This window comes from Mizuhopecten yessoensis, unplaced genomic scaffold (genome assembly GCF_002113885.1).
Source record: "Mizuhopecten yessoensis strain PY_sf001 unplaced genomic scaffold, ASM211388v2 scaffold11115, whole genome shotgun sequence".
In the NCBI taxonomy this organism is placed as follows: domain Eukaryota; kingdom Metazoa; phylum Mollusca; class Bivalvia; order Pectinida; family Pectinidae; genus Mizuhopecten; species Mizuhopecten yessoensis.
In genome coordinates, this window is record NW_018408887.1 from 413,121 (window position 1) to 438,545 (window position 25,425).

Below are 25,425 nucleotides of genomic sequence, written 5' to 3' on the forward strand. Positions count from 1 at the left end.
TTGTTAAGTTTTACTAAAACCGATAAAATGCGTTTGTAATAAAAAGTTTAACTTCTTTTACCACTCAAGTAGATTCAATATAAGAAAATAACAAAGTGTCAAGAAAACCACAATAAAAACTCAAAATTGCTGAAACTATGAGTGAATATGAACGAAGACAAAATTTACTCGGATACATATAAAAAGTGCAAGGAAAATAATACTAGCAGTTTTGGAAGGGAAATCGTCTCCTTATTCATCGGCGACAACTGCCATATACTTCATTCAGGTAATTTAACCATGTGTCAGTTGGCCAACAAAAAATATTAAAGAAATCCGTAGCAAAGATTTTCTTCGAATACGACCAATACTTTTCCTACACGAGAAGAGTAAGTTAAAGAAACCATCGAAGTTCATGAGACTGGGGTCTGCTACAGTTAAAAATAAGGAAGTTCTCTACTGATTCAAATTGCTGAGAAACAGTGAGTTATCTAAAACTTCTTGTAACATACATTATATGTATCGTATATTCTTTGAAAAAAAAATGAAACTGAACGTTTGTTTCACAAGTTTAAAGTCAATGTTGTATTAAGATAGATCATTTGAGTTAAGTTCATATTCAAAATCAATTGTCGTTTTGAATTAAATTTGAAATATCTAACATTTATACAAAATCGATAGAATTGAACTAGATTAAGCACAGGAGAGTAAATTCATAATAGTGCGAAATTGTCTGTTTAACAATTTTAAGGTATTCTAAGTTATTGGTTTTATTATGAATCCGGCATTACCTCCGCTTTATTTTTGGCAGGCACCGTCACTGGCTTAAATAGATCGTTTTTCAAATAAAACGATGTTGGACTATTTCAGCATTACCGATCATTTTAAAAGCAGAAACAAATAACATTAAAAATGCAACCTGAATGTTGCATTGGAAATATCCATTGTGCCGTAATGCGATTATTTAAAATCTACACCATTGCATACCAGCGCTTCACTATCCCGATCAATACTACTTACACCAATAATTAAATGACAGCGACACTTTTATTTGCCTGCCGCTTAATCACTGTAAACACATACCTCCTGGGTTTATTACCATAATTCATGTCGTCGATTACTGTTTTTACAATGTTTAAACAAAAGTTTTTAACAATGGTAGTAACACATACACTTTAATAGTTTGTTGTATCCATTTCCGACCTGTCGTGCATATGTTAATTTGCCACCAAAATAGACCATTGTTTCCAAAACCATCGACACAATTTCTTCTTGTATCCATATCAATTGATCCTACCGAGAATCTATCTGATGTTAACTAATCTACGTAAATGGACTAAAGAATATCTCTAAATGCATTTTCCAATTTGGGGAACGAACACACATTGACATCACTGCTTAGTTTCCATTTCACCCCTTAGAAAACCTATATCTATACGATAGCACGCAAGATTTTGCATGTGTCTGGTTTTTGTTTGTTTTTATATTGGATTTCCAAGGATTGAAGTTATTTAATTCGAAGAATAGTGCCCCCTAAATAACGATATTTGGCTTTGCTATGAATAGCAACGCATTTATTCAATTGATTACTTCTTTTAGAAACTCATCTTCACATTTCTGGCTAGTTCTAGTGCATTTCCATTTGTGGAACACTGGCACAGACTTCCTAAAGGAAATGTGGAAGTATTTGTGAGGGGACTTTTTTGTTTGTTTGATCGACGACGTATACATTGTTAAGAAATAATACTGTCCGACCAATTCAAGGATTAAACGCATTCAACAGTATACACTGTGGGTAAAATCATAATACTTTCTAGAATTACATGCATTACAACTACATTGTACAATATAAGACCGTGTAGTTGCGAATAGTACAATGACACACCTGATAATCGGATTTTTGTGGAAGGTTAAGACACAGCTGTCGCTTACCCATTCAGAAACACCTGTTGCTTACCACAGAAATAGTGCATCAGAAAGGAGAAGCACACTTCAGTGAATAAACCCGCAATATCGTGTAGTAAGAACAGGATTATATATTGGGCGCTTAAAGCGGGGATATGGTATTAATCTGGTTTATGCTGCTGATATTACATTATAGTGGACGATATTTACGTTAAAATATAAAAAGTACATGTTTAATTCGTTACTATGGAATGGGGGAGAAAAATAGTTTAATAGAACTTTTAACAGGATATCGAATAAGGTCAACATGAACGATGCCTGATCTAAATGAAAATTGAGAAACTTGAGCCAGTACTGGACAATCCATTCCAATCATAGATCTATATTAGCGCTAAATTATAAACTCCATAATACAGAAAATATATATCTATGTTACAGTAAAGCCGAATAAGACTCATCAATTAAATCCAAGCTTGTATATTACATCTCAGATCCAGACCAGCAGGTGATAAATAGTAATATTTACCTGTTACGTAACACCACGCATTTCAGTATCACATATATCAGAACTGATATTATAGTTGACACCACCATGTACCACTTATACGATATATATAATGTAAAACATGTAAAGAATGGAATTGTATACGTTTATTTAAAAATGCCAGCAAAATATTCAAATTGATAGCAGCAAAATCATCGACGACATCGTTGACATGCATTGGGGTTGAATTTCCCTTGTCGAAACGTTTAATGCAGCTGGCTAGGACCATTTTATCTCTAGAACATCATCATAAAATGGTCTACTCCATAAAGTGAAATTTATTCTTGCTAAATGTTTTCCATTGTGAATCACATTTAGACCTAACAAACAATCAAACCAACATCAGTGTAAGGATTTAAAAAATAAATAAATATTATTAGTTAACACAAATTTGGCATCAAAATTAGCTTTTTCGTTACCAACAATCCCAATATGACTAGGAAACCCAGCACAACACAAGACAATTTAACAAATTCTCACTCGCAAACTGTTGAGGATTAACATTCCATTTCTCGCTTCGACAAACAAACATTTCTCTTCTTATCCCCATTGTAGGAAAATTTGGCCGTCTTAGTTTAAACAGCATTTTATTTAATAATCAAACAAAGCCTTAATATACCTACAGTTTCAGAGGGACGGAAACACAATTTCAGAGCCTAACAAAATCCTTTGCTTGTAATCGCACAGTAATAGTGATGTACATGCTGTCTTGGAATGCTAAATTGTACCTCACACTCCATCTCACTTTTGTCGAATTATATCTCCTCTTCAGTATGTATCATTAAGTTCGAAACCTGAAGGATGGTTTAAATCGCATGGAAAAAATTGCAATGAATTACGAAAACCTCTCTCGCGATAGCATGTGTCAGTGGCCGGTCTTTGAACATGTCTTAAACAAACCAATTAAGTATTCTTATTTCAATAAATCAAAGCATATCTGCTTTTAAGACATTTTCTCTCCGATACAACATTTTATTGTTATGAATAACATTTAAAAGCATATCTATTTTACTCTGAACCCAAAATGAATGTAGAAGAATATCAATCCTGATCAAGGGATAACACATTTCCTTACATTGATTTCAAATTGTTACTTAAATTGCGTGTTAGTTACGATTGGGATTTACACTAGAATACATTTACTAAGAATAAATCAACCACTTCAACTGTAAAACAATTTTGATTGTTTGTTTAGGATTTTACGATTTTCCTTGAAACAGCCGAAATCATATGGAGATTGATGATGGAGTCCCTTAAGGGTCCTTTCCACTGCACTTCGTTTTATCGTATGCACCGTTATAGCTGTAGCACTGTTTTGCCAGGAAACATATATGGCAAGCCAACTTAACATTTATTCTAGGAGCAATGTCGATCCCGATCTTCATAATACTATACAAGCTAGATATCTTATATAGTATATGTGATATGTCTTATATGGTATATGTGATATCTTATATGGTATATGTGATATCTTATATGGTATATGATATATCTTATATGGTATATGTGATATCTTATATGGTACATGATATATCTTATATGGTATATGTGATATCTTATATCTTATATGGTATATGATATATCTTATATGGTAAATGTGATATCTTATATGGTACATGATATATCTTATATGGTATATGTGATATCTTATATCTTATATGGTACATGAGATATCTTATATGGTATATGAGATATCTTATATGGTATATGAGATATCCTATATGGTATATGAGATATCTTATATGGTATATGAGATATCCTGTATGGTATATGAGATATCTTATATGGTATATGAGATATCTTATATGTTATATGAGATATCTTATATAATACATATGCTCCATCATATACTATATAAGATATGGGATGCTATATAAGGTATCTCATATGATGTATAAGATATCTCATATGATGTATAAGATATCTCATATGCTGTAGAAGGTATCTCAATTAATTTTCTGTATAAGCTATCTTACATAATTTATCAGATATCTTATATGCTATTAAGATATCTTTTATAGTATGAAATCTCGTCAATATATAAGATATTTTATACAGGAACAAGATTTTAACAAAATGTCGGAAACACAAGTCTGCCCGCCCGGAATCTCTCGAGGATCTAGTACTAGAAAAGGCAGTAGGCTTGCTATCAACGCACGGTCCTGTCGCCATAATGTCGAGCCTACCTCTAGCGTGCGTGAAATGGCGGCCTCTGAAAGACGTGCCCGAACGATTCTCGGGGAAGAAATAAGGTTCCTTTTTTGAATGCTACGAAATTTCATACTACATAAGATACCTCATAAAATAACGAGATTTCATTTATATAAGATATTTTGTATAGTATATGAGATATCTAACATATTATTTAGATATCTATTGTTTTACTATGAAAATAAATAAGATATCTGATATATTTAATTTAGATATCGCATTTAATTTCTATATAAGATATCTCATATGGTATATAATATATCTAACATATTATATAAGATATTTTATATAGTATACGTGATAGATCTCGTATAGAAATTAAATGAGATATCTCAATTAAAAAAACAAAAGTCCCACAATGTATCATTTTCTTTTCAATAATGATTTATCAATGCTATCCTCTTTGAACAAAATCAATATCGCAGTGGTACGAGGATCCTTAAAAAATAACTGAAATGTCATATTAAATGCACATACATCTTCGCGACATGCACTGTCTACACTTATTCGAAGTGACAATAATTTGTCTTTTTCTTAATGTCTTTGTCCTTTGTTCGAGTAATACTCGATACTTGAATTAGCGAAACTTATTATTACGCGAAGCATGAGTCTAATTTAGCACCCAAGGAAGCCCCTAATCAAAATTATTTTGTCGATCGGAAAGCCATACAAAGTAAAAAAAATATTGCAATATATGTCCATTTTATCCATTTTTGAACTCATCAGTGAAACTAAAAGACAAAGAAAAAATGAAAACCGTGTGTAAAGTGTTCAATATATAGAATACAGCAAAAACGAAAAGGTGTGTATAGAACCCTTCATCACGTTATTAGTGAACGTATTTTGGCTACAGTGTAGTAGATGATATATTTTTGAACCTATTTCATGTACACCTTGCCAGCGGAACAGTAGGGGCTGTTAGGTAACCATCAGTCAACAATGACCAGTCATGCAAAGAAAAGAAGGTCCTATTAAACATCTAAAATGCTGATTCAGAAAGCTACTGGTGTAATTGAGACTTTCAGTTCAACTTCCCCTTTTCCTGCAACTGTTTCGTTTAAGGCTAGGTTTCATGCATTTGGTTAACAATGTTATTGGTCAATGCGCTTTATTGGGATTTTCCTTGAGTAAAACATAGCTTACATGATCTAGCGTTCATTGAAATAGATCTATAAGGATATACTGTCTGCTGGGATTCACTGTTGTCGATTAATTATTGTTTATATGACTGATATATTTTCATAAATATGACAGAATGCACACAAACCGTTTTTCTTTTTTAATCACTTTGTTTCTCCGTTTTCTATCAGTTTGTTATATCTTTATTTCTTTTGAGTCAAAGTTTAATTGTATTAATATGAGTTTGTTTATAATATACAAAAAACAATATTTATGCAAATTGTATATTTTATTACAGCGTATTATAACAACAATGTCTTATAAAGTATGAGGTAATCGGTCTTTATGGATTACTGATGCTCGTTTTTCAGCTAATCTGAAAAGAAAATAATGCAAATATACTTAATAATTTTGACTCTATGACTGACAAATCAATATGTTATTTTGGTTAAAATTTGATAACACCAATAATATTTTCTTGTACTCTAGATGTGCGACATATCTATGATGATCGAAAAGCATGATGTTGAATAAATGTTTATCAAATTTTTGGAAAGAATCAATAGATTGATAATGATGTCGAATTAACCAACGTTAGTATGTAAATATAATGATGGTACTCACACATCATACGTTTTAAATGTTTTTATTTGAGCCCACATACCAACGCATTTGACGTAAGGATCCCCACGACAGCCCGGGTAACACACGCACTTCTTTCCTACACGATAAGCTCGAATGCCACATTTGGTCTCTGTAAATAGATTTTAAAACGATTATCTTATGCCGATGTCGAGTATGGAGATACATATTCATATATTCGTCCTTTGCAGGTAAAATCTCTGTTTGCCCAGTGTTAATTTCGCCCTTCACTTGTATTTACTATAAATTGCATGTTGTGTATTAGTATTCTCTGTGTTGACAAATTCGCCCTCATTTCAGAGGACGAAAAAGGCGAAAGTTAAACTGCGGCGAAAATTTCACGGTATACAGTATTAAGATTGTATTCCAAATAGCATAGAGAAGTCTATATTGCCAAAACGAGTTATTCAACGCTGTTAATCGTCTTGTAAAATAATCGTTCCCATTAATGCATTCACACTGATAAAACCCTCATTTATCCTAATTGAAAACTATAATTTTAATTTCATTTAGTAACTTGCAATATAGATATGTTCTTTTCTGCCAAGCAACACTGTAACATATTACTTATTTGGTGGTAATAAGCACTGACAGGTGGTTGCTCAAGTGCGCTCATTTCTAGAAACAGCCTGTTAGAAAGTTTTATGTAGAAACAATACAGTTAGTTCTTCGAAAGAAACACTACACCTAAAAGATTTTTTTTCTTTTTTTCTTTTTCAAAATGATTCATTTTCTGTTTAAAAATAAACACGGGAATAATTAGCTTTTTAAGTCTATAGTAACCTGTAACCATAACACTTGTCTTCATGTATTTCGAAAATCTGAAGCACGTATGATGACATTTAATTCGGTTCAACAAACTGTATTTGAGTGAGTTTGTGATATTCAAATTCCTAGAAACCTTTAAAATATCTTTAAGTATGTGACTTTCATTTCTTTCTTTTATCTCTTTCCGATTCGTTTTTAATGAACTTACAATTGTCATACAGTTTTGAAAACATTAAACATGGTGGTGGTATAAGATTCGAGTTAGCCAGTACTATATCATTCTGTCTAAGACAGGTAAATTGTGGGATTTACCTTTTCCTCCTTCAGTGCTACCATCTCCTTTACTGCTGTTGCTACCATCTCCCTCACTGCTGTTGTTGCTGTCTCCTTCGTTGCTGTTGCTACTGTCGTCTTCACTGCTGTTGCTACTATCACTGTCACTGCTGTTGCTACTATCACTGTCACTGCTGTTGCTACTGTCTCCTTCGCTGGTGTTGCTATTATCTCCATCACTACTGTTGCTATTATCTCCCTCACTACTGCTTCTGTCATCCTCATTATTTTCTTCACTGCTGCTTACTTGATTTGGTGGTGGTACTGTGATAATGATTCAAATGATATGAAATCAAAAAAATAAAATTTAAGGATCTCTAAAATATTGCAGATCTGTAGAAAATTATCAAATGCCATCAAATAAATGCACATTCGTTAAAACATTTGAATCTAGATGTCATTAAACAGGCGAGCAATACGTTAGTGTTGTAATCGTATTCATTGCATTACAAGTTACAGTTAACGCAAAACTATTCAACAGCTTCAAAGATTTCCCAAACACTTTCAAAAAGTTCAGTTGATTGTGTTCCGTCATTTATAAGTAAATAAGCCTATTTCCTATTTCCTGTGAGATTATTTTCATTTAACTTTCGAAACAAATTAGTCAATAATGTCACATGTATTTCGATATAGCAACATCATATTTTGCTTTTGTCTAAAGATGCTCTTGGAAATAATACTATCTGATACCTGACGACAAATGGTACACTTTAATATATACTTATTTTAGGGAACTAATATCTTTGCGGACACGTGTGCACTAGCTCTATATGGGCATTGCTATATTCGCTCGAAAACTCTTTTCCCAATGCAAATTCTCCAAAGAGCACGCGTTTCTTTATCAAGCGACTTACAACAACTAGCGACCAATGCAAGATAAAAATGCTTGTACTATAAGAAACCACTGCTAACATATGTACGTTCCCTGCATAAAATCGTTGTAAGCAATCAGTAATGCTAGTACTTGAAATATAGATGAGGTGAATGGGTGTTCATTCAGGATATGACAACATGGACAGCGTGAAACAAGTTGATGCACCAACTACTATGAAATATAGTAAATATTTTTTTAAAGACTGTTTAATATCAACATCCACAAGAAGTTACTTACTGCATCCTGTCTCCAAAGATCCTCCACATCCTTCATCACAGACACACGTGTTCAATGTCATATTCCAGTGAGCATTGTGCCCACATATTAATGCATCTGAAAACAGCCGACCGTTTACACATTATTCCAAAATAACAGTTGAATGTATAATTGTTACGCTGACATTTCTATGTTTAGGGAAAAGTCAAAACGTCAATATTGGAAAAATATTGGAAACGAAATTGGAATTACAATTTATATCACGCATACCATACTTCACTAACTTCAAATAACAGTAAGTGACACATGAGTTTTACTCTGACTGCATAATAAGACGAGTAAAATAAAAAATACTATCGTCAACACTTTATGTCGTAGTACGTCGACAAGATTAACAAGACTTTTGTATGTTCACAAAAGCTAAGGCCAGATGACGACGCTGACCACAGATGAATCTGACACGTACGCACTTAAGGCCTATTTTTAATCGAGTCTTTCTGACACACACCAAACGAAACTTTGAGTGAACAGAATTTTTTTTTGTTAAATGATAGAAATATTTGATAAATACATACCTCGTTTCTCTCGAGGAGCACACTCTACGGCTGAAATAGGAAAGTTTGAGTTGCAGAAAATGTTAAGAGCACACAAAGAATTTCGTCAGTCGATTATACATATAGTTATAAAAGATTATGTTACCGCTTTTGTATTATTTGATATGTATTATTTGATTTGATAAACTAAAACGAAAATGTAAATTAGATTATCAGTCAACGAACCGATTTGATTTTTTCAGTTGGACTACAATCATGGCATGGCTGTTTATATGTAATGGTAATGTTTTTGAAACTGGCTAATTTCAATTTTTGGCGGTCCATTGCTTATACAGACAAAATACCATATTTATTCGAAGAAAATAACATATTTAACCTTAATTTCCATGTTTGTGCGTAATAACATTGCAAACATCAATCGACAATATTAATGTCTGAAAAGATTTTGGATAGTCTAAAAATTGACTGACATCGTCAGAAAATAACTTACCGAAGACAATAAGCATGGCGCACACCAAAGCATCTCGTAGTGACATCATGTCGACAGATTCTAGTGTATTGGAGACAACCAGGGAGGTCTAGTAATGGTAAAGGATAGGAATGTTTTAAAATATATACTATATATCACCGCTCCTTATAACTAAGTAGGGCTGTAACCTGTTTCAGATCAAAGTGTAAAGACCCCATTTACAACTTAATGCGTATGTTTATATCAACTCCTTGTGAACATATCAGTGCCATTGAACACACGCCCCCAAACACGTATTTAATCAAGTGCAATATGTATCACCTGGTGCGATGAAAAACACACCTTGTTATAAACAGATTATATTGATTTAACAGACAGGCGTAAATAACAGGATTTTTTTATCCAGAAAATAACTTTTTTCCTATGCTTGTTGGCATTTTACCTCCTATTCATTAATACACTTACACGGTATTTTACACTATTATGTTATACATAATTAAATATAATATAATAAAAATAATAGCAAACGAGATATCTTCAAAATTTTAACTGTTTTGAATGCAGACAGAACAACTTCAAACGACCTGATATCTGGTCATTAATGTTTTTTGGCGGCCATTTTTGAAAAGTGACTAATCTAGTTTTTCTAAATAACAATAATCTATTCCATGTTCGATCCTGACCAGTAAGGTTTGTTGATTAGTCACTCCCGTTTTATTGCAAAACATACAATATGGCGATTATTGAACGATTACACACCGAGTACTCTACTGACGAAATGTAACATTGATAAATTTAATCCATCTAAGCAAATCAGCGGAAGAAACAGCAAAAAAGGGATTAACCACTCGATAAAGTCGATCATGAAAAGGAAACAGCGACTATACACCAAGGCAAGGAAAACTAGGAGGTGGGAAAACTACAGATGCATACAAAAAGAATGCGAAAACCAAATAAGGAAAGCAGAATGTAAATATGTAAATCAAACCATCATAGAAGAGCTGGAGAATATAAACACCTAAACAACAAACCATTCTGGAAATATATCAAGTCTAAACGTCAGGTCAACATTGGAATCTCCCCGTTTAAAAACAAGGGGACCTTAACATGCAACGGCAATGGAAAAGCAGAAATGCTAGAGAACCAGTTTAAATCTATGCTCACTGTTGAAGACAAAGCCACAGACGATATTCCTCCAACAACAAAAAATGTGAAATAAAAAATTGAAGACATAACCATTGGTATAGAGGGGGTAACGAATTTACTTCGAAAAGTCAACCCACCCAAAGCCACAGGACAAGATGACATCCCGAACAGAATTCTAAAATAGTGTGCCCAACAAATCTCACCAGAATTATCTGCAATATCACTACCAACAGATTTGCTCAGAGCAAACATTCCCTGCATACTCAAAAAAGGAGATCGACATGCAGCAGAAAACTACAGTACCATGTAAACTTTTGGAGCACATTATCTGCAAACACCTGTTAAACCACATTGAAAAACATAATATACTAACATCTTGAAACCATGGATTTCGTTCCGGATTTTCTTACGAAACCCAACTAGCAGTAATTATGGACGATCTCCTAAAATCATTTAATAATAACAAACAGGTTGATCTTGCAATACTTGATTTCTCTAAGGCTTTCGACACGGTCCCTCACCAAAAATTACTACACAAACTGGTTAACTACGGCGTCAGAGGAAACCTCCACATTTGGCTCTCCAATTTACTGACACAAAGACAGATGAAAGTAACACTAGAAAGAGAAAAATTCAGATAAGTAACCGTTGACATCGAGGTACCACAAGGGGCTGTGCCCGGGTCACTATTATTCCTGTGCCATATAAATGACCTACCAGAAAATGTGAACTCTAGGGTACGTCTGTTCGCCGACGACTGTTTAATACACAGACAAATTAACCAGTATAGTGACAACCATCTACTATAGGGCGACCAAAACAACCTGGAAAAATGGGCTTATCAACGAGGAATAAAAATCAACACCATAACCTGGATCAAGTAAAAAATAACCCCTATCTTGGACTAACAATTTCAGACGATCTCAAGTGGAACACCCCCATACTAAAAATACCAAGAAAAGACAGCTCAACCCTTGGCTTTCTAAAAAGAAATCTTAAACATTGCTCATCGTCTTGTAAGAAAACCGCATATATATCCTTCGTACGACCTATCCCTGAATACGGCGCCATTATTTGGGACCCATATACCAAAAAAGAAATTGACAAATTGGAAAGAGTACACAGTACATGGCAGCCAGGTTCATTACAAGTGACTATAAGTCCAGGGAAGATGGGTGTGTCACAAGGATGCTGGACAACCTGGAACTAACAACACTCTAGGTCAGGCGAGCACAACAATGGGTCATATTCATTTATAAGGTGGTTGAGTGGTTATTATCCTCCAGCTGATCATTGTACAACAGTGAACAAAACAAGAAGTCATTTTTTTGTATGTACAATCATACAGTGGAACCATCTGGAGATGATTTAGTATGTACCCCTACTTTGGAGGCTTTTAAGATTGATATAACGCACTAAAAACCTAATTGAACTGCCCCCTCTTTACTCCGGTATATTAAAACCGGAACCAGGATCTACAACTTACGGAAACAGATACAGAGCAGCTGTTGAAGAAAATTAAGGCGGCTTTGGATCAATAAATACCCCATTCATAGATGTAGGTAAGGTATGTGTTGTGTCAAAGCATAATATGGTTGTCACCACCTCAAAACTTAGCGCAGGGCCAGGGACACAGGGGTTCGTTACAAATGTCTAAAATACACTTATGCTATACAGACATGGGTCACAGGGTTTCGTTCAAATGTCTGAAATAACATATGCTATACTGACATGGGTCACAGCACACGTAAACATACACTATGTACTTTTACCCATATCAGTATGGCATACATGTAAATAGACATTCGTAACAAACCCATGTGAATAGTGGAAATATTTAGGGGTAAATATTCACCCCTCTATAGAATTGAAGGATTTCAACCAAATTAGGGCAACGAAATGTTAGATACCCCCCCCTTTTTTTTTTATCTGAGTTTGAACTGGATCATCAAACTAATTGAATTGGTAGTGATGATAGAAGTAGATGTAAAAGGTAACCACTCAAACATACAAAAAGTTGAGTGAAACCTGTCCAAGATCATGGCTCAAGCAAAAACCTTGTCTCATTTCCATTCTCATTTAAGTGTGGGAGAGATGTGTGGTTATGTGTGTGTGTGTGTGTGTGTGTGTGTTTGTCTGTGTGTGTGTGTGTGTGTGTGTGTGTGTGTGTGTGTGTGTGTGTGGTTGTGTGTGTGGTTGANTGTGTGTGTGTGTGTGTGTGTGTGTGTGTGTGTGTGTGGTTGTGTGGTTGTGTGCGTTTGTGTGTGTTTGTGTGTGTGTGTGTGTGGTTGTGAGTGTGCGCGTGTGTGTGTGTGTGTGCGTGTATGTGTGTGTGCTTGTGTGTGGTTGTGTGGTTATGTGTGTGTGTTTGTGTGTGTGGTTGTGTGTGTGTGTGTGTGTGTGTGTGTGTGGGTGTGTGTGTGTTTGTGTGTGTGTGTGTGTGTGTGTGTGTGTTTGTGTGTGGGTGTGTGTGTGTGTGTGTCAAGTAGTCAATGTCAAAGACAAAAATAGTATCTACTGTACACAGCCTGTAATTTGCATGTTATGTGTTTTTGTTATATATTTCGCAGTAAATAGCTACTGACTGTCTCATAATCGGTCTACGCATGTATACTGTTCTTTTACACCCTCTACCCCCATTCCCATTGTCTGAACATTTACATAAGTGTTAGATGCTGTACTCAATATAAAAACCACACAGACCATTCCTATGCAGTAAGGTTATAAATGTAAGCTGTCCTGAAACACTAACAGAAAAGGAAAATTAAAAATTCGCGGTCAGACTGGTATTCAAACCCTGGACTCTCCAACAGCTACCTGGTTACCGGCGAACAACCCAGTCCATTTCTGCTACATTCCTTCTTTCCTCACTGAAGTCTAAATGGACCCCGAACACTCACAGGACTTGACCTCTACCCCCTTCTTCGGGGCTATTTATTTGGGCACAAAATGTAAAAGGAGAGAGAAATGCACTGCCAGACTGGAATTCGACTCCAGGCCACTCTGAACTGTAGATGGGTGCTGTACTATGTACTAATAGCACCAACTGAGCTACCTGGGGGACGGCAAATGACTCAGTCCAGTTCCACTAGTCTACATAAGTATGGTTAAGGTAATATAATATTATATTATTACATAATGTAATATAGGTAAAATCTGTCCACTGGCAAAGATATAATTGCAGTTAATAAGTATATTCCCACCTTAAATAGCCTCAGTCTGCTTTTCGTGACAAGACACATATTTGTCATTAAACTACAAGATTAAGAGTGTTTGTTATAAACTTGCTAGATCAGTCTTTTTGCACGCTTTTCTCCCCAGTTGGTGTTTATGTTCATACAAGCCAAAGGTTCAAATATGCTTGTATATTATTTCAAGCACAGATAAATTCTGATGAATTATACGTTGATGAAAAATCATGTTCACAGATTTATCTATCAAAGGTTAAGATCTCTATGAAAGATAAATTACATTCCACATAATTCTTATTGATTCAGCTTTGAGTTAATCTTTATTTAAAGATTTGTATCTTTTACAAATAATTTTTTCATTTGATTATTGTCTCAGTTGGAATAACTTAATGATAGTATTTTATCTTGTGTTACAGCATAAAAATGAAATATTCACAATTTCTTTCTTTTTAACTGAAAATACTATATCAAATTCAACTTTCAAGTTCAACCAATTCAATGAAATGTTTTTTGTTTGTTTTTGTTTTGATGTTATTTCATTTTAAGATTTGATTTTACTCAAAATTAGTATTACAGTGTATACAACTGCAGTGGAACATTTCACACCATATGCTAATATTTTTAACAATCTACACCTATTGAATATGCAAATCAGTTACATTTGTAGATGCTAGTACTTATTATGCTTTCTAGCTTATTTAGGCGCTTACAACCAATTGCTCTTAGAAAACAGTTGTAAGAGCAAACAGTTGTTAATTATTTTTATTTGTTTTTCATCTTTATTATATTTCATTAAAGTTATAGAAGGTATTGATTTCTTCTCAGAAATGATAGATTAAAATAAAGTTATTTTTGGCCACATGAAATAAAGATTTCCAGTTTACAGAGTTTAACGAAGAAAATGTTTAAATAGAGAATTGTTATAGAGAATAATTCAAGACACTGAAGAACCGCCTGCGTGTGTGGGAAAAGACCATTCTTTACACAGGCCATACAAAGCCAGCAACAAGCTGCATCCTGAATTGAAAATAAATATTACAAAAATAGAATAGTTGCAGCTGTTCTCAAATTTGTCTTAGTTTTAGCTTGCACGGTCCAATTAAATTAAAGGACCAGGGCGATTGTATTTGTGCTGTTGAATGACATCTGCCTGTAATCTGTCAACTTTTCGTCAACATTTTTTATCCTCTGAACCATTGATTGAAAGTAAACTAAACTTGACTTGAAGCATTCATATCGATGGATGGTGGGGATCCAAAATTGTACAAATGTAAGGACTAACCTCCTGGGAGCTGAAAGGTGTGGCCCAAAAAAGGTCATAACTTAGAACTGGTTGGGATCCCTAACCTTTAACAAAATTTATAATTGCTGAGTAAAAAAAGAGATCAAAACACAAATAATACAGGCATGCATGCCCATGGAGACTCGGTCCCTAGGTCATAATTTTGAAACAAAAATTGAGATCCTGACACCTCGCAACTAATATCTTAAAGCTGGGAAATTTACAAATTTGCGAGACGGGAGTGTTGCATATTTGATTTGTGGTACGCAGCCCAATTCTTGCAAACAGTACTTGCGGTTTGTTTGTTTTCTTTGTGCTGACCATAACACTTACAACTTTTGACTTAAGTCTTGTATCAAAAATCTTAGTAGGGCATAGTGAGCATGCTACATGTATAATCCTGGTCCAAAAACATATTTACTTGCAGAGTTATACATTTTGTATTCATCTTATTTTTGTCCCAGCAACACATTCTATGATTTTTGTAATTAGGGCATTCTTTCATCATGGATTGACACATACTATTAAGTTCCGTACTTGCAGAGTTTTGCCCTTTGTTCAGCTTCTTTGTGGAACTGGAATGTCTATTTTTTTTTTAACTTGGCACCACATAACTGAATAAACATACACATCTTGGTATGGCGGAGTGTCACATATTGTATTTAGGGCCTTCAGCCCTTTACTTGCAGAGTTATGCCCAGACTTTACCTTTAACAAGTTGGAAACAGCAAACCTTTTTAGGCATATACATCATGACAAAACGAATTGTAACCTACATATTTCAAGGAACGAAGCACGAAATCAAGGGCCTCTGATTTTTGTTTTTGCAGGCCACAACTCCAACGTTTTGCGACTTAATGTCGCATGCATTCCCTTTATGTAGATTTTGGCCCTTTGTTGTCTGGCCAAGATAAGCAATAACTATTCTGTGTTTGACCATGTACTAGATCAAAGGTATCGTTTATAAAAAATGCATCATAGTAGAATGAATCTTTAGAAATTCAGTTTTGGCGATTGATGCGATTGCCAAATCGCAAAAATCAATGCTTCGGCTAATTTTTCTGCTATACTTTATCTCAGCTGCTTTCACATGAAATGGCACCAAACTGCTTTTTATGAAGGTCATGTGAAGGTGGTGACTCACATCCTAAAAGAAGGTCACTGTGACCCCAATTTGACCTTAGACTTGATTACTGAAATAATGGTTTCCAGACCATATCTTAGTTGCTGTTTCATAAATGGGCATCAAACATTTTATTTATGTACATCATGAAAAGGCGGGGTGTCACATTCTAAAACAAGGTAACTGGTTTTAATATGACTTTCACCTCCCGTACGAAAAATAATGAGTTTTATAGCATATATATTAATCTCAGCAACTGCTCCATACATGGGAATCTAACTTTGTGTATATGCACATTATGAGAGGGTGGTGTATGGGATCCCAAAGGCAAGGTTACTGTGACCTCAATTTCACCCTTGAACTTGAACTCGAGTACTGACATAATGGTTTCCAGCAATTATTTTCCGACTGTTTGATGAATTGCCTTCAAACCGTTTATATAGGAACATCAAAGGAGGGTGGCATGTCCATCCTAAATTGAGGTCACTGTGATATCAAGTACTGAAATAATGGTTTCAGTGAAGCATATCTCAGCTGTTGTTGATAGGTCGATTTGACTTTTGACTTCGATCTCAAATACTGAATAAGTTCTTTAATTTATGTTTGCTGGACATGGAAAGACATGAAATGCACTAGTGCAACTATGATTGTTTGTGGACCTGTTGACCCATTGAGATTTATAACATGTAAAGAGTAGAGATACCAATGCTATACAATACAATTGCTGGGTTAAACCAGCTGACACATATGCTACCACAATGGCCTCAGGTTTCAGCTCCTGATCATGGGGATTTAGTCTAGCATCATGAAATTGAAATAGTTGAAATTGTAACTCAATAATTAAACCTGACCATACTCCAGTCCTTGAAACAGAGGCGATGTTATTAAAATGCCTTTTTTCCGGACAATTCAATTCAACTTCAATACGCTTAAATTTATATTTAATGACAATGTAACATTATTGACAAAAGAAAACATAAACCTGTCTGCCTATTGTCTATATATGCATTTGTACATTCATTTTAATAAATAAATCCGTGTATTCATTTGGTTGGGTTTGCAACCGTGGAGAATATTACATATATAATGTTTCAGTTAGCTTGTAACAATAATAATAATAATTTGATGTTCTTATATACCGTTTTATAACAACCTAGTTCGTAGGCCGTCTCAAAGCGGTTTCCAAATTATTATCCGTAGTTATAGGGCCTTTGCAACCAGCCAATATCTTTCTCAACTTCCTTGGGAGCATACAGCCACTGCTGCCGTTTCGGCACTAACAGCTAGCATTCAACAATCATTTACAGCTGAGTAGACTGAAACAAGCGGAGTAAAGCATCTTCCTCAAAGATATAACACAGTTCCATGCCGTGACTCGAATCCACAACCCTTCGGTCACGAGCCCGGCGTCCTACCACAAGACTACTGTGTCTTCATATATATCATACACATATTGATAAATAATGAGGCCTTCAACAACTTGCAACTGTTGCTCAAAGCAGCGATGAGAACTTCACAATTGTAAATCATGGAGAACAGGAAGTTGGTGGTTATCATCGTAATTGTATTTGCATGTTGTTTGTTTTTATGGGGGTTTTTTTGGTAACGAAAAGAGCTTAAGTCATAGGTTATTCAGTTGATTGGTTAATGAGTCTTTTTGAAGATTTCGTCTAAAGAGCGCTATCCCCTAAAATACAGACCCCCCCCCCATAAAATATCCAGAACTGGTGTCGTTTTCGTCATAGAAAATATGGTTTCCCGCTACACCATAATTTAATATATACTGCGACGAGGAAGATGTTCCATTGTCCAAAAAACTCGATAGTGAAGTGAATTAATGAACAGTTAATCGGGCTTCCCTGGAGGCATTTTTTATTATCTACATGAAGTAGGATTTTTTGTTTTTTAAACATGTACCTTTGAAGCTTTGAAAATAGACAATATAGTTCTGAAATATCAGGAATGTATATGTATGTTTGATCAATACGAATTCATACTGCATCTAATTTTCAGAGACGTAACACCTTTTTATCAGATATTGATTAAATGATACATATGAAATTATGATAGTTCTCAAGATTATTTCAGGAAACATTGTGAAGTTTTGAAATGAAATAACTCACCATCTGTAACGTTCCCTTTTTTGATAATAACAACCATGCACCCATATCTTAAGGTGTATGTCGCAGTTGATTCCATATCAAATGACTTATTCCAAAAAATCCGGATTTGCGTGATAGATGTCGACTGCTTACGGACAAATTTACAACACAGAATTTTCGACAGATGCAGGTTGTTGAAGAGATTGGCAGGTTTTATGGTAGTCATCGTTATTTCATTGGGAAAATATTCTCTTTTTTTTGCGCGATATGATGGTCAAAGTAATTGATTAAATTCAGACGTGTCCGTTGTTGTTTTGGTGTCACTACCTCACATATAACTTTTATGAAATGTCATTACTTAGATAGGACCTAGATTTACCTTGCAGGTGTCGTTAATGAAGCACCTTGCCTTCCACTCCTAGAAGGTTTTGAACGGGTTTCATGTAACATTTTTCTTTGTCCATATTCCCCCAAGGTTTATCAACCTTAATGTGATCTTCAATATTCACCGCTTTCAAATGTGCTATTTAATCTGTGCTTTCATTTGTATTAAAACAAAAATCGCTGCAGATAAATATAACACATGTATTAAAATGGGTTTTTTTTATCACTGAGAATTTACTTTAATGTTATGTGGAAACAACATGTTACTGACAGGTATCAACGAAAAATACACATAATGAACTTGTCTTTGTTTGCTTACCGCTCATTACGTCTGGCTTCCATTTTGATTGAGAGATGAGCAAAGACGAAAAGGCGAACACTTTGCCGTCATAAACAATTGTGCAAGATACGTTTCCGTACGGAAAATTGCAAATCGAGGCAAATTGAATATGTATCTGAACATGTAAGACAATATATCTCGTTAGATGGGCTGCAAATATTTGTTTACAAACCTTTTTACATCACATGATAACAAAGGTTCATTAGTCAATCTAATTTTGTCATGATACATCATGAACTAGAAATTCATTGGTTTCTTGTGAATGTGAGCTTTTACTTTATTCAAAAAAGTCTGAATGAAATATTTTCCTTAATAAAAAGAATCTTTCATAAAATGTCTGAAAGAGTCATTTACACAAAGTCCGAAATCGTTCAAGTATATGGACTTTTTTCCACGTTGCACAAGTGTGACGTAAACTATTATTCCAATTCGAAGAATCAACACATAAAACTCGCTATGGAGTCTAAGGAGAATGGCAATGACCTGTGACTATTTTTGAGGCCAACAACAGCTACTACCGATCTGTTTTGAGAACCCAGATTGGACCAGTAGGTCTGCTGTATCTCACTACATGTCGTAAAAAGGTGTCTAAAGTAGCGTCCCATACATAATTGGGCGCTTCCTGGGGTGTCGTCTGCTAAGAGGACATGGAAGAAATCCCAATTGATCTGCTACACCCATTGCAAAATATAGAAGATTTACATTTTCTCGCTACGTCCTAAAAACCTTTTGTTTTCTAGTGCTTTGCTTGGTAATACCTCACTTTTGGCCTTGGTATTGAGCGTTTGCCTTAGTGAGGTAGGCAATGGGTTTTGTTGCTAGGGCAGGACATACCAAAGTCCTTTAAAAATGGTAGTTGTTAGTCCCTGCTTAACGTTCAGCATTTAAGGTTATCGCAATAACCGCAAGGAGGCAAAAACATCACTATTTACCTTGGCTCCAGCACATATACACACGATCACGAATACACTGCACACACGAAAGCACGGTTTTAAATGACCTTAGCTTTCAATAGGACGTTTAACCAAATCAAACAAAACAAAACTTGATTTGAACTTTTTTCATAGCTTACATGATATATCACTCACATGTTTATCATCGTCTGCTGGCGTTAAGTTCATTTTCAGTGTTGTAGCAGTTAACTGATATCAATTTCTGGACTTTGCAGAAGACAATAGAAACGATTTTCCCTTTTGTGTTACTTTGTTTTTCCTCTGTTTCCTAATGGTTTGTGGTGTCTTCATTTTATGTGTGTGTCTCCTCGCTATGGTATTGTTTATTTGTAAAAACTTTCAGTTTGTTTATAATCACAAAACAATATTTATGCAAATTCATATTTTATTACATCATATATAATATGTGTGTAATATCAAATACGCCGTAATTGGTCTTCATAGGTTTTGTCCTTGTTTCAGCTAGTCTGAAAAAGGAAAACAAAGCAAAAAGGAAATTACTTGGGATTCTATCATTAACAGACAAATAGTTCATTATGGTGAACACTTATCTACACAAAACCAAAAATATTTTCCTGAAATCAAAGAAATGATGATGGACTAGCATGCTGTTCAATAGTGATTTTCATGATTTTTAGATATTTAATTGATTATAAAGTAGAAAAATGTAAGTATGATGCTAATATGTAAAAGATTAAGAGCATACCAAAGCATTCGACGTAAGGATCACCAGAACATCCAGAATCGCACACGCACTTCTTTCCTACACGATAAGCTCGAACTCCACAGTAAATAGATTTGAAGTAAGTTAACACGATTATTTTATCGTTTGCCGATATCAAGTACGGGGCAACTAGATCTACCTTGCAAAAGTGCACCATTTCACCTACCATCTCCCTCACTGCTGCTGCTACCGTCTTCCTCACTGCTGTTGTTACCATCTTCCTCATTGCTGCTACTGCCATCTTCCTCACTGCTGTTGTTACCATCTTCCTCACTGCTGTTGTTACCATCTCCCTCACTGCTGTTGTTACCATCTCCCTCATTGCTGTTGCTACCATCTTCCTCATTGCTGGTGCTAGCATCTTCCTCATTGCTGTTACTTCCATCTTCCTCCTTGCTGTTACTACCATCTTCCTCATTGCTGTTGTTACCGTCTTCCTCACTGCTGTTGCTACCATCCTCCTCACTGCTGTTGCTATCATCTTCCTCATTGCTGTTGTTACCGTATTCCTCATTGCTGCTGTTATCGTCTTCCTCATTGCTGTTGCTACCATCTTCTTCATTGCTGTTGCTACCATCTTCCTCACTGCTGTTACTACCTTCCTCCTCATTGCTGTTGTTACCGTCTTCCTCATTGCTGTTACTACCATCCTCCTCATTGCTGTTGCTACCATCTTCCTCATTGCTGGTGCTAGCATCTTCCTCATTGCTGTTACTTCCATCTTCCTCCTTGCTGTTACTACCATCTTCCTTATTGCTGTTGTTACCGTCTTCCTCACTGCTGTTGCTACCATCCTCCTCACTGCTGTTGCTATCATCTTCCTCATTGCTGTTGTTACCGTCTTCCTCATTGCTGCTGTTACCGTCTTCCTCATTGCTGTTGCTACCATCTTCTTCATTGCTGTTGCTACCATCTTCCTCACTGCTGTTACTACCTTCCTCCTCATTGCTGTTGTTACCGTCTTCCTCATTGCTGTTACTACCATCCTCCTCATTGCTGTTGCTACCATCTTCCTCATTGCTGTTGCTACCATCTTCATCACTGCTGTTACTACCATCCTCCTCATTGCTGTTGTTACCGTCTTCCTCATTGCTGTTGCTACCATCTTCCTCATTGCTGGTGCTAGCATCTTCCTCATTGCTGTTGCTACCATCTTCCTCACTGCTGTTGTTACCGCCTTCCTCATTGCTGTTGTTACCGTCTTCCTCATTGCTGTTGTTACCATCTTCCTCACTGCTGCTGCTACTTTCTTCCTCATTGCTGCTGCTACCGTCTCCTTCACTGATGCTACTGTCATCTCCATTAGTTTCTTCATTTGTTGTTGGTACTATGGTAATGAAGAAGCAATATCAGTAAAATATTCAAAAGCCACTCTTAAATATTTCAGATCCGACAATTGATGAAAACGTTGAATTACAACCAACAGGTGACATATTTCTAGTAATGCAAAACTATTCAACCGCTGATTAAGAACAATCGATTTACTGAACAATTTTTATTTCAAAATGTATTTGTTTTGGATTTTGTACATCCTTTGCCTGAAGATGTTTATGGAAACAGTCCTGATTAAACATGCCGGTGCATGGTATGCTGTTACCGTATTGATGTTATGGAACTAATATTTCAGCCGATGCGTGTGCATTATCTGTGTAAACACACTGATTATTTAGCTCAACAACATTATTGGTAATGTTAATATTCCTTAACAATCCATTATTATATCTATCTGAGTAATGAACATAAACCAGTATACAGGAAAAAAATATTATAAGAAACCAAATGCTTTCACAGTAAAAGACTCTATAATTATATGTTATCAGTTATGATATGTTAGGAGGCACGTGAGTCTAGTGCCTAGGACGCCGGGCTCGTGACCGAAGGGTTGCGAGTTCGAGTCACGGCACGGCACTGTGTTGTATCTTTGAGCAAGATACTTAATTTCGCTTGTTCCAGTCTACTCAGCTGTAAATGAGTACGTGGTTGGGCAGTGTTAGAATTGTTGAATGCTAGCTGTTAGCGCCGAAATGGCAGCTCCGGCTGTATGCTCCCCAGGGAGTTGAGAAAGGTATTGGCTGGTTGTAAAGGCCCTATAACCACGGATAATAATTTGTGAACCGCTTTGAGACGACCTAGGAACTAGGTTGTGATACAGCGGTATATAAGAACCTCGAATTATTATCATTATTATTATTGTTATTATGATATACGTCTGATATGTGAATGAGATTAATTGATTTAAAATCAGTTTAGGACATAACGTACACCGTGATACATAATGCTGTTACAAATGGAAACAGCTTTCATCCGTTAACACTAAAAGAAATTTAAAACATCGGAATGTTTTTCAAAAATTTCGAAACACCCACCAATGAATTCAGTGTACCCAATTTCCCCTACAAACCAATTTTCAACAAAATCCTACTACATCTAAATTTCGACCAATTAAATGAATGTTTAGTAACAGCATCAACTAGAAAGCACTTACTGCATCCTGTCTCCACAGATCCTCCACATCCTTCATCACAGACACATTTACTCAAGTCAATATCCCAGTGCGCATAGCTCCCGCATGGAAATGCATCTGTAATGGCCGACCGTGCACATGTTTACCAGAGCAAGCATTTAATTGCAGGTCTTTTTATATCATTGTCATTATTCAAGAATATTTTAATTTGTTTGTGCTTTAGTTTTTATTACAATATATATCGAAATTCCATAGACTTTGTTAATTGCTAATAGACAGATAATTGTACGCTATATATCGCTTTTATATTATATATAAAAAGGATATAACGTTTGAAATCGGTTTAATGCGGTCTTTTTCAAAACCAATATGCATTGATTGTAATTTAAATGTTTTAGAATACGGAGTTTTGGGAATATAATGTTAAAAGCTTACTTAAACTATTATGTCTATCTCGAGGGGTGCTTAAACTGCAGAATCGATCAAAATAAAAGCTGTATCTGTCAGTACTAACATCAATACACACGACAAATTTGGATCACCAAATATATATCACCGCTGTTATACTAAAGTGACGGCTGGAATTTAATGTAACGTTATAATGAGATGAATAAAAAAATAAACAAATGAATCAATTAAAAAACTAGACTACTTCAACATTTAATGGCAATTACATTTTCACAAAAGCTAAGGCTACCCACAGAAGACTCTGCCACATAAGGACTTCAGGACCATTTGTAAGTGATGTCTCCCCGCCAGACACCCAAAGGTACTTTGAACAGAAACATACGGCGGTAAATATTGGGAGAATTTGATGAATACATACCTCGTCTCTCTCGGGGAGCACATTCTACAGCTGAAATATGAAATTATGAGGTAAAGAACGTGTTTAGAGTATAATGTACAATATGAATTTTCGATAGACAACGATAGACTGGGTTGATTTAAGCTATAAGAAATTTAGTTTAAATTGAACTACTCAGTCAACAAACTGACTTTACTGTTTACATTGAGTAGTATGACATAGCTAATTGCTAAGCTTGTTAGACAAAAACATCATACTTTATTGGAAGAATTCAGGCAAATTTCAACTTACTTTCGGTCGATTTTTTGAAAAAGACAATTAAAGTACAAAGATATCTAAAAATAAATGATTTTTTTACACAAACCTTTAAAAAGAAAAATTAAGCTACCATCCGTTGTGGTAAAAAGCCCCCCACCCCGACAAAAAGCACAACAGAAAATCATACCGAAAACGATGAGCAAAGCGCACACCAAACCATCTCGAAGCAGCCTCATTTTGACAGATGTGAGTATGTGAACGCACAAACGGAGTTCTGGTGATGTTAAAGGAAACAAAATGTTTTCCAAATATATACCATAGATCACCGCTCCTTGTACCAAAGTAAGAGCTGTTACATGTTTGAGATCAAAGTCTAAAGACCACGTTTACAACTTAATTCCCATGTTTATCTGAATTACATTGTGAAGATAACAATGCAATTGAACATGAGTCGCAATACACTTAGATTATCAAGTGTGACATATATCATCTGGTGCGAGGTGAACCATAAACGGATTATATTGAATAAACAGGTGGGCGTTACATCAGTGTTTTATAATCAAGGCTCAAGTTCACTTACTCTACTAGAAGTGCCAGCAATAGCGTGATTTTTCACCATAGAATAATACAACTTTCTGCCGTATCAAAACTTCATTCTAAATAACGATGATAAAGATATTCTTTAGCCCAGAGTAAATAGTAAAAAAAACTATTTCAAATAATAGTGATACCCCAAATTATCTAACTAACATTGAATCGCGATTCGGCAGGCTAGGGAAATACTTTATTGTATAGTGGAAACAGATTTGTAACATATACCTATGCAACCTCTTACAAAGTAAATATACTTTGAAATTCAAACACTGAGAAAATATGGAATATTTAATTACTTAAAAGCATAATGCATCTTATATTTTAGAGACACAAATGATTTTCCCCCAAGTATCAATTAAATAATTGATATAAAATTAAGATAATTTCAAAAGAATTCCACGAAACATGGTGAAGTCGTGAACTTGCTTCTCTAATGTTTAATGGT

At 35.1% G+C, this 25,425-nt stretch overlaps 2 protein-coding genes across 2 annotated transcripts; both read right to left on the reverse strand.

The window, feature by feature from the left end:
- Positions 1-6,034: 6,034 nt before the first annotated feature.
- On the reverse strand, positions 6,035-9,732 carry LOC110466046 (clumping factor A-like). Its single transcript, XM_021522295.1, has 6 exons — positions 9,636-9,732; positions 9,167-9,196; positions 8,613-8,708; positions 7,481-7,765; positions 6,423-6,512; positions 6,035-6,134 (listed from the first exon to the last, which is right to left on the reverse strand). Exons 1-6 carry the CDS (start codon positions 9,682-9,684, stop codon positions 6,130-6,132), a joined length of 555 nt encoding a protein of 184 aa, XP_021377970.1. The 5' UTR covers positions 9,685-9,732; the 3' UTR covers positions 6,035-6,129.
- A 10,780-nt stretch (positions 9,733-20,512) lies between these two features.
- On the reverse strand, positions 20,513-24,647 carry LOC110466089 (uncharacterized protein DDB_G0290685-like). The gene is made up of 5 exons (XM_021522386.1): positions 24,574-24,647; positions 24,150-24,179; positions 23,345-23,440; positions 21,026-22,186; positions 20,513-20,602 (listed from the first exon to the last, which is right to left on the reverse strand). The coding sequence occupies exons 1-5, from the start codon at positions 24,620-24,622 to the stop codon at positions 20,598-20,600; spliced, it is 1,341 nt and encodes a 446-aa protein (XP_021378061.1). The 5' UTR covers positions 24,623-24,647; the 3' UTR covers positions 20,513-20,597.
- Positions 24,648-25,425: the final 778 nt, after the last annotated feature.